Genomic DNA, 13,122 nt, shown 5'->3' on the forward strand with positions numbered 1-13,122 from the left:
TTGGCTGTCTTTGCTCTCTTGGTGTTACAGTCTCCACCATGGTCTCCTGGTCGGGGAGGTTTCCGGTTCTCTCTGCTCCGCCGTGGTGGTCTTCTGCTCTGCCGTGGTGGTTCTCTGCTCCGCCGTGGTGGTCTACTGCCTGGCTCTGGTGGTCCTCTGCTCCGCCGTGGTGGTCTACTGTCTGGCTCTGGTGGTCTTCTGCTCCGCCGTGGTGGTCTACTGTCTGGCTCTGGTGGTCCTCTGCTCCGCTGTGGTGGTCTACCTCTGCTGAGTATTGTTTAGCCTGTTCCCCGTTCCTAGTCTCTGTGTTTCCTTGTTTTGCCTTGCCTTGCCTGTTCTCTCAGTTTCTGATCTTTGCCTGTTTTCCTGGATTTTTCCCTCTCGTCTCGCCCCTGTGATTCTGTCTGCCGATCAGTGACCTACACTTGCCCTAGGACTATTCTTGTGTTTTGCCCGCCATATACCTATTTGCCATTGATCGACCCTGCCTGTGTTTTACCACTTCTCTTGTTAAATAAAGCTTGCACATGGATCCGCACGCCTCTCGTCTCATCAGCCCCGTTACAATAACACTATGAATGGAAGAAAAGTGCAACACACAATATGTTTGCTTGCAAAACTTGACTGTCCAATTAAAAAATTGACACATTTTTTACATGAGAATTTTAATTTGTTACCCTCAGGGAGATGTTTGAGGACTTTGATGTGCAAATCAAATCGCTACAAAAATTATTTTGTGCCAACTGCGGTTAAATTATTCAATAGAGAATTGCACAAATGAGATGCTTTACCAATAATATAGCTTTTAATTTGAGCTTGTGTGAGTTTTACATTGTGTACTGGCCAGGCCATGCTTGTCCATAATGAATTTCCCTGAAACGAGACAAAGTGTATTCATATTAACCACTATAGAGACATCAGAGCCAGTGGCGCAAGATCTGTCAGAAGTGAGGCTGCTCTCGGCGGGTTCATGAGCGATGAAAGGCCGCTGACGCTGGAGCTCACATCTCCGAAAACATCTAAGCAAATTTTCAAATAGACGTTATCTGTAACAAACAAGTACATTCTCACCTAAAAAACTCTTAAATACATTCCGTGACACAAAAACAGTATTATTTTTAGAATTATAGTGGATTTGGATGTCCGCCATGACACTCGCTGTGAGAAATACAGGAAGCGGAGTGATACAAATGGTGAAACGGTTGGAAGAGTTCAGTTATCACTCTAATATCACACTCTTATCAGCCAATCAGATTCGAGGAGCAGAAAGAACCGTTGTATACATAAGCTAAAGAATCCCAATAATTGCTCAGATATCACCCATTATGCTAATACTAATCTACACTGCTCTTTTTTTCTCTCTTGCAGCTGGAGGTGCGACAGTGCAGAGAAAAGCAGAATTGGAGAATCTTGCTGTGGCCTTTTTGTCCCTTCACTGGATCTAATTTTACACAATCAGTGTAATCATACCCAAAAGGAAGAGTAAAGACATTTTTCCTGTCATCTGTGAAAATGGTGGGGTATAGTTTTAGGATCTGCAAGGGCTGCTCTGGGAAGCGAGGAGGCCATTTAAAGTTTATCCATTACCTCTTCATAATAGTCTTCTGTATCTCCCTGCTAGCTTTACTCTTTATTGACGTAATTGAATTGTGGGTAACCTCACTAGGAATGAGCAGAGCGATAGGTCCTCACGGAGTAGTCCTTCCACACAGTATACCCCCGACGCGTTCCGAAGAGTACTTGCTTATGCCTAGCATCCACGTCTGCCAGCGTGCCGAACCATACCTTATCATTTTGGTGGCAACCGCACCTCACAACAGAAAGGCCCGCCAGGCCATTCGTGACACCTGGGGTGGGGAAGTACAAGTCAGGGGTCACCGAGTAATGACCCTCTTCATTGTAGGTCAGCCATATGACGCAGTTATTGGCAAAGAATTAATAGAAGAGTCAAAGGAGCGTGGGGACCTCATACAGGGTCGCTTCATTGACTCCTATGGCAACTTGACCCTGAAAACTCTGTCTATGTTGGGCTGGGCACGCCGTTTCTGTCCACAGGCTCACTACCTGGCTAAGGTAGATGATGATGTATTGTTCAACCCTAGTGCACTGCTGCAATATCTCAACCTCAGCTTTAAAACGGCAGAAAACGAACTCACAGAGCTTTATCTGGGCCGGGTCCATATGCAGGTAGCACCGGACCGCAATCCTGCCAGCAAACACTTCATGTCGGAAACTGCATACGCTGGTATGGTATTTCCTGATTACTGCAGTGGAACAGCATACGTACTTTCTAGGCCAGCTTTGCTGAAGCTGTCACTAGCAGCTGTTTCCATACGTTTACCCAGACCATTGCCCCCAGAGGATGTGTTTGTAGGTATCTGCGCTCATACAGCAGGCATTACACCTACCCATTCTCCACTCTTCTCTGGAGGACCAGCTGTACCATACAGTCGTTGTTGCTATCAAACGATGGTGTCAGTCCACCATACCAAGCCAGGGGAAATGGTGCACTACTGGAAAGAAGTGCACTCTACTGCCCCATGTTCATGGTTAGGTATGCGGACATCTCTTGGTGTCTGTAAAATAAGAGCACTTCTTGGGACACTGTTGGGGAAAGACTCCTAAAATGAAGATACATTAAATCTGAGAAACCTGTAGGAAAGTAAAGTATTATGAAAAAACTAAAAATGCACAAAGGATATTATTTGGTGAAACTATGCACTGCAACATAATTTTGTTATTATAAAGCACTTGAATTTATGTTCACTGCATGTGCCTTTCATGATTAAATGTTTATGCTCAAAGTGGGCTGTTATGAACGGTACGCAGTTCTGGCACTTCTATATTATAATCTTTAGCATACCTTCACTTTTTCTTGTGTACACCCACTTCTTACATGTAGTTGGTACTTTGCCACTCAGAGTCAAAGTGTCAGTGTCTGGGTGATTTGTAATAATACATAAATGACACTACCCAAGAAGAGGCACTACGAGAATTACTCATCTCGACAAATCACATGAATGCAAGCAGAGTCTGTCTGATCTATTCATTCGGACCATGTGACGTCACAGTGCTTTATTGCTTTAATGTTAGCTAAATTAACATTAAATTCAGATTGTGCAGTAAAGCTAACGTTATCTTGTTACACTATCATTGACTCAAACGTACCTTAAGCTGATGTCAGTTTTAAATTTACAAGTAATCAGCACCTTACACTATTATGGGCTTAACTGTTACACTTGCTGTACCCATAGGGTCCTAAAAATACAATCAAGTCCAAAGCTCAGTGTGGGAAATGGTAGTAAAAGGTAATTTATTATTTTAATATATTATTATTTATTAAATCTCATTTAGATGTGCTGTGTTCGCTGTCATATCGGACACATAAATGGCGGCGAGCATAGTGGAAGTGACGTCTTCGGTACCCATGGATTGCCGCTGAGGACACACACACACAATAAATATCAAATCAGTTGTTTGGCAAATGGTTCCTATGGTAAATAAATGTATGATCTACCATCGATATCTCCTAGTATATATGTATATTTTTTTCCATTGTAGAAATTTCAAATGTGATAATGATTTGCATATGCCAGCCGGTGCACACCAGCACTTTATTTCCCAACTTCAAGCACTGAATACTATATAATAACATAAAATATAATGGGAACACGGCTTGGCCCAACAAAGAGGACAAGTATGCACAGTGAAGACCAGGAGTCAAAAATGAATTTCAGTTGGCTGACAGAGAGTTTGTGGAAGACTAAGTTCTCCGTATTTTCAAAGGTTGAAAAAAATTTGTTTGAGGATCCAGTATGGCTGCAAGATAATAGTTGAACCGTTTTTTTAACCTTTATTTATATAGTGCTTCATACAATACAGATTGTCAAAGCAGGGGCCCGTTCTTCGTAATTCGCTTAATACATCTGAGATGACTTGAAAGATGCCAGATCTTCTAATCGTGATAACTGATCTCTGGCTAATTTGGTTGCATATGCTGGTATGGTATTTCCTTAAAATATCTGGATTAAGTTGTCTAAGATTACTCTGCATTCTTGTGTTCCTCGAAAAGGGTAGATTTATCGATACTCGAAACCACGTGACAGCATTAACTAAAGTTTCTTAAGGGTCAAGATCAAGTTATCTGTATCTCCTGCGCTCCATCAAGCCACTCCTATAATAGCTGTCACCACTCAAATGAATGCTCGACTCAGATTAACTGTACAGCATGTGTGTAAGACTCTAATACAATTTTAAAGTAATTATTTTATCACAAATAAATCTTTCAATTAGTAAATCTGGCTCCATACAGTCTATACAGTATTATAGATTACACAACATCAATGTTATTTTCAAATAAATGTTTGAAATTATTATTATTTTAAATTATTGTCCCCGGATTAGTAGGCTACTCTTGTAATAGAGTAGCAGTGGCTGGGACAGATTTTAAGTATCAATTCCACTTAAAAAGATGCAATATAATCCTGTTTACATTAAATAAGCCTGCTCCCGAGCAGGTTTAATCTTACGGACCTGTTGCTATAACAGCAAGTCCAGGATGAGCTTCAAGAACCAAATAATCCAAGATCATGCCAAATCGTCAACAGTCAAATCCAGCTAACTGAGTTAGCGACGTATGAAGAACAGACCCCAGCTTTACAGTATTAAACAGGAAAACAGTGTGCCGATAACGCAAGAGGACAATAGTAAACACTCAATTTTTCAGTTAAAGTGGGTTCATCAGTGATGTCATCATCCAGCTCAGATCAGTTCAAATAGTAGCCTATCTATGCAATCAAGTCAATAATATTGCCAGAAATTGGCTTGCTTAGTTTGGGACACAAAATCGCTTTTTTTCTGTGGCAATGAAACAAAACTCCATCGGTGACAGAAATGGAGATAAAAAACCTTGGGAGAAACCAGGCTCAGTTGGGAGGCCAGTTCTCCTCTGGACAGACTAAACCGGCATGGTGTGGTTTAATTCCAGTTTGCAACACAGGTCAGATTGTTCAGAGGACTCGCCTGGTTCCCATAGTCTTCACAGGGGATCTGTCTTTAGGGCTCATCTAGTTGTCGTGGTGTCCGCTGACATTCAGGGATGTAGAGGTCGTCTCTAGGTGCTGATCCACCATCTGATCTGGATACAAACTGGATCCGTATGGCTCTGGTGACCTCATAATAAGAATGAAACAGACTAATATTGGTGTAGATGCTACTCTTTTTACAATGTAACAAGTTCAGCGGGTGTTATGGGAAGTGTTCCTGGTTCCGGTTGACCTAATTACTGCAGCTGTGGAGGATTTTTTTTTTTATATGAAATATGAATATTATTATTTGCTTTGGTTTAAGCTTAGCAGAAGTATCCATTTGTGTGATGGGTTTGTGATGATTTCATTAGATCTACTCAAACTAGGACTGAGTGTTGATATAGATTTCATGATTTGAAATAATTTAGGTAAATGTAATTTGAAAAGAGGAAAATTACTTAATGCTGTAAAATATAGGGACTCTTAATAGATACATCTATGTTAAAATAATGTTTTTGAAGAATCTTGAGGGTTTTTAAGATCCTAATGCAGATATTACAATTCTAAATGCTATAGTTTTTAATAGCTGACAGATAATTTTTGTCCTTCAGTTTAAGGTTTCATAATGATATCAGTTTATAGGGATTTTAGCTTCAGTAAAGTGGGTCAGGTTATTCCTAGACATAGTACTGAGGAAAAACATAGTGATGACAAAAATAAAGACATTATTTCATATTTCAGCATGAGAATGTGTGGTAAGTCACTTTACCGAACAAAGTCTGAAATATTCTTGCACAATCCGATTGAAGCTTGCAATCCAGCGCACTAGGAAGTAAAACCCGTGTTTGTAAGAAGTCTTTAGAGTGGTGAGATAATAATATAACATGCAAATTGACATACGAGAATTAAACCAAGTTATGTAGGAGTTTAGAGTTAAACCTTAGACAAAGAGAAATGTGACCCATACAGGTTGAACCAGAAATATGAATTTGGGTAATTCTGACATCCCAGCAGAACACAGAGTAATTGCTCATACAGCAAAATTTTTGAAAAGCATTTTAAATTTGCAATGCAGTTACAGATTTGATAATCTGGATCAATAGATCCATTATGAACTAGTCTGCTTCTCCAAAATCATACAAATTGACTCTAAGCTGGTTTAAAAACAGAGACATGTCCACTGGTTGACTCTGGGAAAATAAGATTGTAGAGAGGTAATTGATTAAAGATAAGGTATTATATTGAGTTGATTTAAAATCTATAACTTTTTCTGGTTAGGGAAAGGTTAAGTAAAATTGTCACCCACTTACATTAAAAGCCAACAAACATGACTGAGAAAAGGACAACACATGGTTTTGGAAGGGAAATTGTGCAGAACATTCTGCATGTTGAAGGAAAATGCACGTGGTGGTCTTGAATGACCTGAACCACATTGCAGGATTAATTGGATCCTCATTGGATATTTCTTATTGCATTAGAGTTTGTCTAGAGAATTTGATCAAAGGTATTATTATAGTCAGACAAAGCCAATATGTTCAGATGATCTACTATACACCTCAGAGGAGGACATTTTATTAAGAATAAATGAAGAAATAAATTGAGGGTTCTAGCAGGTCTTGCCCATGGTTTGAGACTGAGCGAAGAGGTGTGTAAATAGAAGTGATAACCAGTTTGCTTTATGATTATGAGATATCCATGTCTAATGAAAAAACAGTCTGATTTATGACCTCTGGTGGAAAACATTTTCAGAGAGTGTGTAAGATGTTATTTGATCTTCCATGGTTATCGAAGCATGATAAAAAAAGTGGGAAGTGTGGAGGAAATGTTATTTTTATATGAATTATTAATATTATTATTAGTATTATTTGCTTCACTGTACTAAAGAGTGTTCTTTAGACTGTCTCTGAGTGCTTCAGTTTCAGAATGCTTGTGTTTTCGATGAGCTGAGAGATAACAGGAAATCTATTTGATGTTTACAGATGCATTAAGAGCCGGGGTATGTGCAAGACAAGTGTGAGACAGAAATGTTATTTTAGCTTTTTAGAAAATGACTTGCATTAAATACTTAGAAACGCATCCAGGGGGGACATTGTTGGACACCTTAAATCTTGAGTATGCATTATGATTGGATGAGATATAAGCATCCTGATTAGATTTGGGTCTAAATACTGGGTCAAGGTGTTTTTCTCTTTGTCGCACTCTGCAGTCAACTTGGATGACTGTATGACTGTTGAACTTTTCTTGCAAGGAAATAAATCTTCAAAAGACTTTTGTCTTATACCGCTATTGAAATAGAAAATTGCCATGACCGCAGTCTAACAATCCTTTAACGGATTTGAATTATAGAAATGTGATAGTGTGTTATGTGTAAACCAGGTTAAAGAGATGGGTCTTTAATCTAGATTTAAACTGACAGACTGTGTCTGCCTCCCGAACAACACTAGGTAGATTGTTCCAGAGTTTGGACGCTAAACAGGAAAAGGATCTGCCTCCCGCAGTTGATTTTGGTATTCTAGGTATTATCAAATGGCCAGAGTTTTGAGATTGCAGCGGAGGTGAAGGACTATAACGTGATAAGAGCTCGCTCAAGTATGGAGGAGCTAAACCATTCAGGGCTTTATAAGTAATTAGCAAGATTTTAAAATGTATTCGTTGTTTAATAGGGAGCCAGTGCAGTGTTGACAGAACCGGGCTAATATGGTCATACTTCCTGGTTCTAGTAAGAACTCCAGCTGCTGCATTTTGGACCCGCTGGAGTTTGTTTATTAAGCGCGCAGAGCAACCACCCAATAAAGATTTACAAAAATCTAACCTTGAGGTCATGAATTAATGTTTCTACATTTGACATTAAGATCATAGGTCCTAAATTAGATATATTTTTAAAATGGAAAAATGTGGTTTTACAAATGCTAGAAACACGGTTTTGAAAGGAAAGAATGCTATCAAATTGTACACCTAAGTTCCTAACTGATGATGAAGAATTAACAGAGCAGCCATCAAGTGTTAGACAGTGTTTTAGGTTATTATATGCAGAAGGTATTGGTCTGATAATTAACACCTGTTTTTATTTTGTTTTTTCAGAATTTAGCAGTAGGAAATTACTAGTCATCTAGTTTATTATATCAACTATGCATTGTTAGTTTTGCAAATTGGTATGTTTCACAGGCCATGAAGAAATATAGAGCTAAGTATCATCAGCATAACAGTGAAAGCTAACACCATGTTTATTGATGATATCTCCCAAGGGTAACATCTAAATCGTGAAAAGCAACGGTCCTAGTACTGAGCCTTGTGGTACTCCATACTGAACTTGTGATCGATGTGATATAACTTGATATAAATAATTTTCTAGTCTATTCAAAAGAATGTTGCGGTTGATAGTGTTGAACGCAGCGCTTCGATCCAGTAGCACTAATAGAGAGATAAAACCAAGATCAGATGATAAGAGCAGGTCATTTGTAACTGATGAGAGCAGTCTCAGTACTATGATACGGTCTAAATCCTGACTGGAAATCCTCACAGATACCATATAACTTTATTTTAGCTCTGATTAGGGGGATTTAAACTCATGATATTTGGCATTTGGAACCATGAAAGCTTGTGGAGACTTGTTACCAATGCAAGATAATGCTCATGCCAAAAGAAAATGAAATATTTTTCCTACAAGTTCTAAAGATTATCATAGATTAAAATGTACAATTGGGGCGTTTCGTCCATTTAAGCTGCAAATGCTCTGCCATTTGAGAGAATGATTTCAGGTAACAGTTAATTAATATTAATATTACTAGAAATTCCCTTGTCATTTAAAGTGTAACAAAGCTTACATAATAAAGTGTTTGGAATATGTCAAATTATTTATTTGCCATAGAACAGTATTTTTTTTTTTTTTTGCAAATCTGTGCCAGTGACGGAGGGTTTTAGGTAAGCGGGTCCACAAAAGCTTTCGTGCTTTCACTCTATTGCTATAAATGGTGATTGTTACACTGGGCTGTTGGTCTGTGGGCTGTTTCATGTAAAAGGAAAGTTGGAAATCAGGTTCAACCTGGGGTTGTATTGTTGTTGTGGGCCCCTATAAACCTCTGGGGTCTATGCACTCTGTCCCCCTTTTCCCCTGTTGCAACGCCTCTGTAAATGATACAATACTAACTCAACTAAAAAATTTAAAAATAAACAAATGAATAAAAATAAAATACAAATTTTACAATTCTTTTTCTTCTTTTTTCCCCCATTGGATTACATATTTATAAAATGTTACATCTAGGTTCCAATGTAATAGTATATAAACTGAAAAAGTTATGTACATTGTGAAGCAACGGTCCTAGTACTGAGCCTTGTGGTACTCCATACTGAACTTGTGATCGATATGATATAACTTCATACACTGCTACGAACTGATGGTGGCCAGATAATTATGATTTGAACCATGCCAATGCAATTCCAATAATGTCAAAATAATTTTCTAGTCTATTCAAAAGAATGTTGCGGTTGATAGTGTTGAACGCAGCGCTTCGATCCAGTAGCACTAATAGAGAGATAAAACCAAGATCAGATGATAAGAGCAGGTCATTTGTAACTGATGAGAGCAGTCTCAGTACTATGATACGGTCTAAATCCTGACTGGAAATCCTCACAGATACCATATAACTTTATTTTAGCTCTGATTAGGGGGATTTAAACTCATGATATTTGGCATTTGGAACCATGAAAGCTTGTGGAGACTTGTTACCAATGCAAGATAATGCTCATGCCAAAAGAAAATGAAATATTTTTCCTACAAGTTCTAAAGATTATCATAGATTAAAATGTACAATTGGGGCGTTTCGTCCATTTAAGCTGCAAATGCTCTGCCATTTGAGAGAATGATTTCAGGTAACAGTTAATTAATATTAATATTACTAGAAATTCCCTTGTCATTTAAAGTGTAACAAAGCTTACATAATAAAGTGTTTGGAATATGTCAAATTATTTATTTGCCATAGAACAGTATTTTTTTTTTTTTTTGCAAATCTGTGCCAGTGACGGAGGGTTTTAGGTAAGCGGGTCCACAAAAGCTTTCGTGCTTTCACTCTATTGCTATAAATGGTGATTGTTACACTGGGCTGTTGGTCTGTGGGCTGTTTCATGTAAAAGGAAAGTTGGGAATCAGGTTCAACCTGGGGTTGTATTGTTGTTGTGGGCCCCTATAAACCTCTGGGGTCTATGCACTCTGTCCCCCTTTTCCCCTGTTGCAACGCCTCTGTAAATGATACAATACTAACTCAACTAAAAAATTTAAAAATAAACAAATGAATAAAAATAAAATACAAATTTTACAATTCTTTTTCTTATTTTTTCCCCCATTGGATTACATATTTATAAAATGTTACATCTAGGTTCCAATGTAATAGTATATAAACTGAAAAAGTTATGTACATTGTGTTTTACATTTTGAGGTAAAGATGATGAAGATCAAGTCAGGCAGCCCAGGAGACATTAACATTTTGTCTTTATGCACTTCCTGACCATTGGGCAGGGTCCCAAGTTAAAGGTGAATGTTAAGCTCAAGGCACAGCTGTGCCTTTTTCTCTATTATAATGTGAAGGTATGGGCGATACTGTCAGGCTGATTGGATTAGCAGACATTAACATTTTGTCTTTATGCACTTCCTGACCATTGGGCAGGGTCCCAAGTTAAAGGTGAATGTTAAGCTCAAGGCACAGCTGTGCCTTTTTCTCTATTATAATGTGAAGGTATGGGCGATACTGTCAGGCTGATTGGATTAGCACCTATGCATTTGAATTATACTGTTATGCTGATGAGATCAGGGCTGGAGAAATTCCGGTAATGGGCTGATTCCTGTACTGCATGCTTTGTTTAGATTGTCTCCACCTCTATGTATCCCTGCCCCTTGAAAGGTATAAACGCTACTGTGCTGAGCTATAGTCAGACTTGGATGACTGCAGCGACGCACAGCGAGTTCTCAATAAAGAGTAACTTCTGAATGAAAGATATCCCATCGTCTCCTGGTCTCTGCTTCGACGAGGAAAAACTACACCCCAAAGCAATTTTTATCTTCTTACATTTTTTGCCATAGACAAAGGTACACGTTATTTGGCAACATGCTTGAGCAAGCTAATTAAGCTGAAAATTTGATGATTTTTATTGTTCCCTTTGACTTTCCCATCTTGCATGTGTGACATACAATTGTGTGTAAGCATCTGAAGCACATCAAACCAAACTTATAGCACATCAAATATGGTAAATGGAAGCTCAACTTGTGCATGCTTGATGCATAAGAACAAACCTCACTGGTTTATGTGTACCAAGCAAGCACGTCTGTGTTAAGTTATGTTTTATCTTCTGCGAATGTGCGAAGAGCACCATTTTGGGGTTAGCGCGGTTTTTTTGTAATACAGTTCAGTCCTGTATACGGAGCTGCGGTGGTTGAACGTGTTTGAGCAGGAAAGAGTGTAATTGCTAAGAACAGTTGTGTAGCGTCTGGACCAATCAAACACACAATATATATTTTGTTTTATATTTAACAAATACTCTGTAACCCCCCTCAGTTAAAAAGCCATACGAGGACCCATGAACCCTTCCCCCCGGAATGCGTAACACCCCAGGAAGCCGAAACAGGCCCCTTTGTTGCATGGCAACCAACGCTGATATCACTGGGTTTATTGGCCAAAAGTATCTAAAGCAGGGAAAATCCCTGCATGTCCCAGGACAAACGCACAGTAGAAATTGACTTTTCTACTAATTAATTCATAGGAAAACCTTTCTTTGAATGAACACACATATTCTTCAGGCCATTGTGTATATTATTGCTGTTTTGTATTAATCTGTTGTATTATAGACTATTTTTATTCATGCTTACGATAAACCACTCATTCATATAAGTAACTCTACCATGTCTAGTATCTATGAATTCGTATTCGGATGATCTAATTGAGAATGTATATTGTATGTTTACACCTACGCAACATATTAGTGTTCTAAGAGTCTTTAATAATTGTTACACAAGCTACATATGCGAAATACCATCAGGAAATTAATGTTCCTAGAATTGAGAAAGCCAGTTGACCCTGAGTGGTCAGCTAAATATCTACAGCGGATCTAAAATATGAATAGTTAATTATAACTAGTTATGGTTAATTATTCATATTTCACATGAGCTGATTCGTTACAGTTGTGTTTATTGAGTCAACAGTCTGAGCCTATGCTGATCATATTTAGGCTACGTCCACACGAAGCCAGAGCTTTCCCTATCCAATCTTTTTTTTCTCCTCGTCTCAAGAAATATCTGCGTCCACACGAAATCACAAAACTGACACAAAACGATATAGTATACATGCCAGACCAGTATGTGCCGCTGTAATTCTGCCACAGAGATACTCTAAAAATGGAGAAGACTTGGACTATGCGCATAAACCTTGTGCGTGGTATATAAACAAACATGGAACAAATACATTTATTAATCTGTGTTAATGTTACTTAATAAAAAGACATTCGTTCAGTGTTTGTTCATGTTTTTGTTGCCGTTACGTGACATAGCGGTGTCTGACTAGGGGCAAAACATGGGCTGATGACGTCATCTTTTCAGAAAATATACGGATTTCGCTGTCCACACGAAAACGCAAGGGTGTCGTTTTCAGATTTATCCACTCTGAGACCCGGTTAAAAAAAATATCGGTTTCACTCTCCCAAAACGCCGGATCCGTGTGGACAAAACGCCTATAAGATACAAAATGTATGCGTATACAGCTAAGCGCGTTTCCGTGTGGACGGGGCCTTAATGTGCTATATATTTTCGGCCATTGCTGGGGACCTCCAGAAAACCAACAGTAGATAATCTTAGTGCTCCTGAAAGCACTTAATTAACAAGTAAAATTAGCAATGTAGCTTGGTCCTAGCCCATTAAAGGCTTTATAAGAAGAAAGACCATTTAAATCCATTTTAAAAATTACATGAAGGAAGTGCTAAGCATCTAAAACTGGAGTGATAAGATATGTCTTAGTTCTAGTTAATAGCTGAGCTACAGAATTAAGTCTCTCAACTGTTATCCCCCCCCCCCCCCCCCCCCCCCCCAGACAAATACATTAAGTTTTTTTGTGTG

General features: G+C 38.6%; 1 protein-coding gene across 1 annotated transcript; it reads left to right on the top strand.

Annotated features, from left to right (window-relative positions):
- Window positions 1-1,464: 1,464 nt before the first annotated feature.
- Window positions 1,465-3,848, top strand: b3galt4 (UDP-Gal:betaGlcNAc beta 1,3-galactosyltransferase, polypeptide 4; the record flags this gene model as incomplete). The annotated part of the gene is made up of 1 exon (XM_016230687.1): window positions 1,465-3,848. A coding segment is annotated over one exon (1,161 nt), but the record flags the coding sequence as incomplete, so codon positions are not given.
- Between the last annotated feature and the right edge of the window lie 9,274 nt (window positions 3,849-13,122).

Source organism: Sinocyclocheilus grahami, unplaced genomic scaffold, assembly GCF_001515645.1.
Source record: "Sinocyclocheilus grahami isolate Dianchi unplaced genomic scaffold, SAMN03320097.WGS_v1.1 scaffold375.1, whole genome shotgun sequence".
Classification (NCBI taxonomy): domain Eukaryota; kingdom Metazoa; phylum Chordata; class Actinopteri; order Cypriniformes; family Cyprinidae; genus Sinocyclocheilus; species Sinocyclocheilus grahami.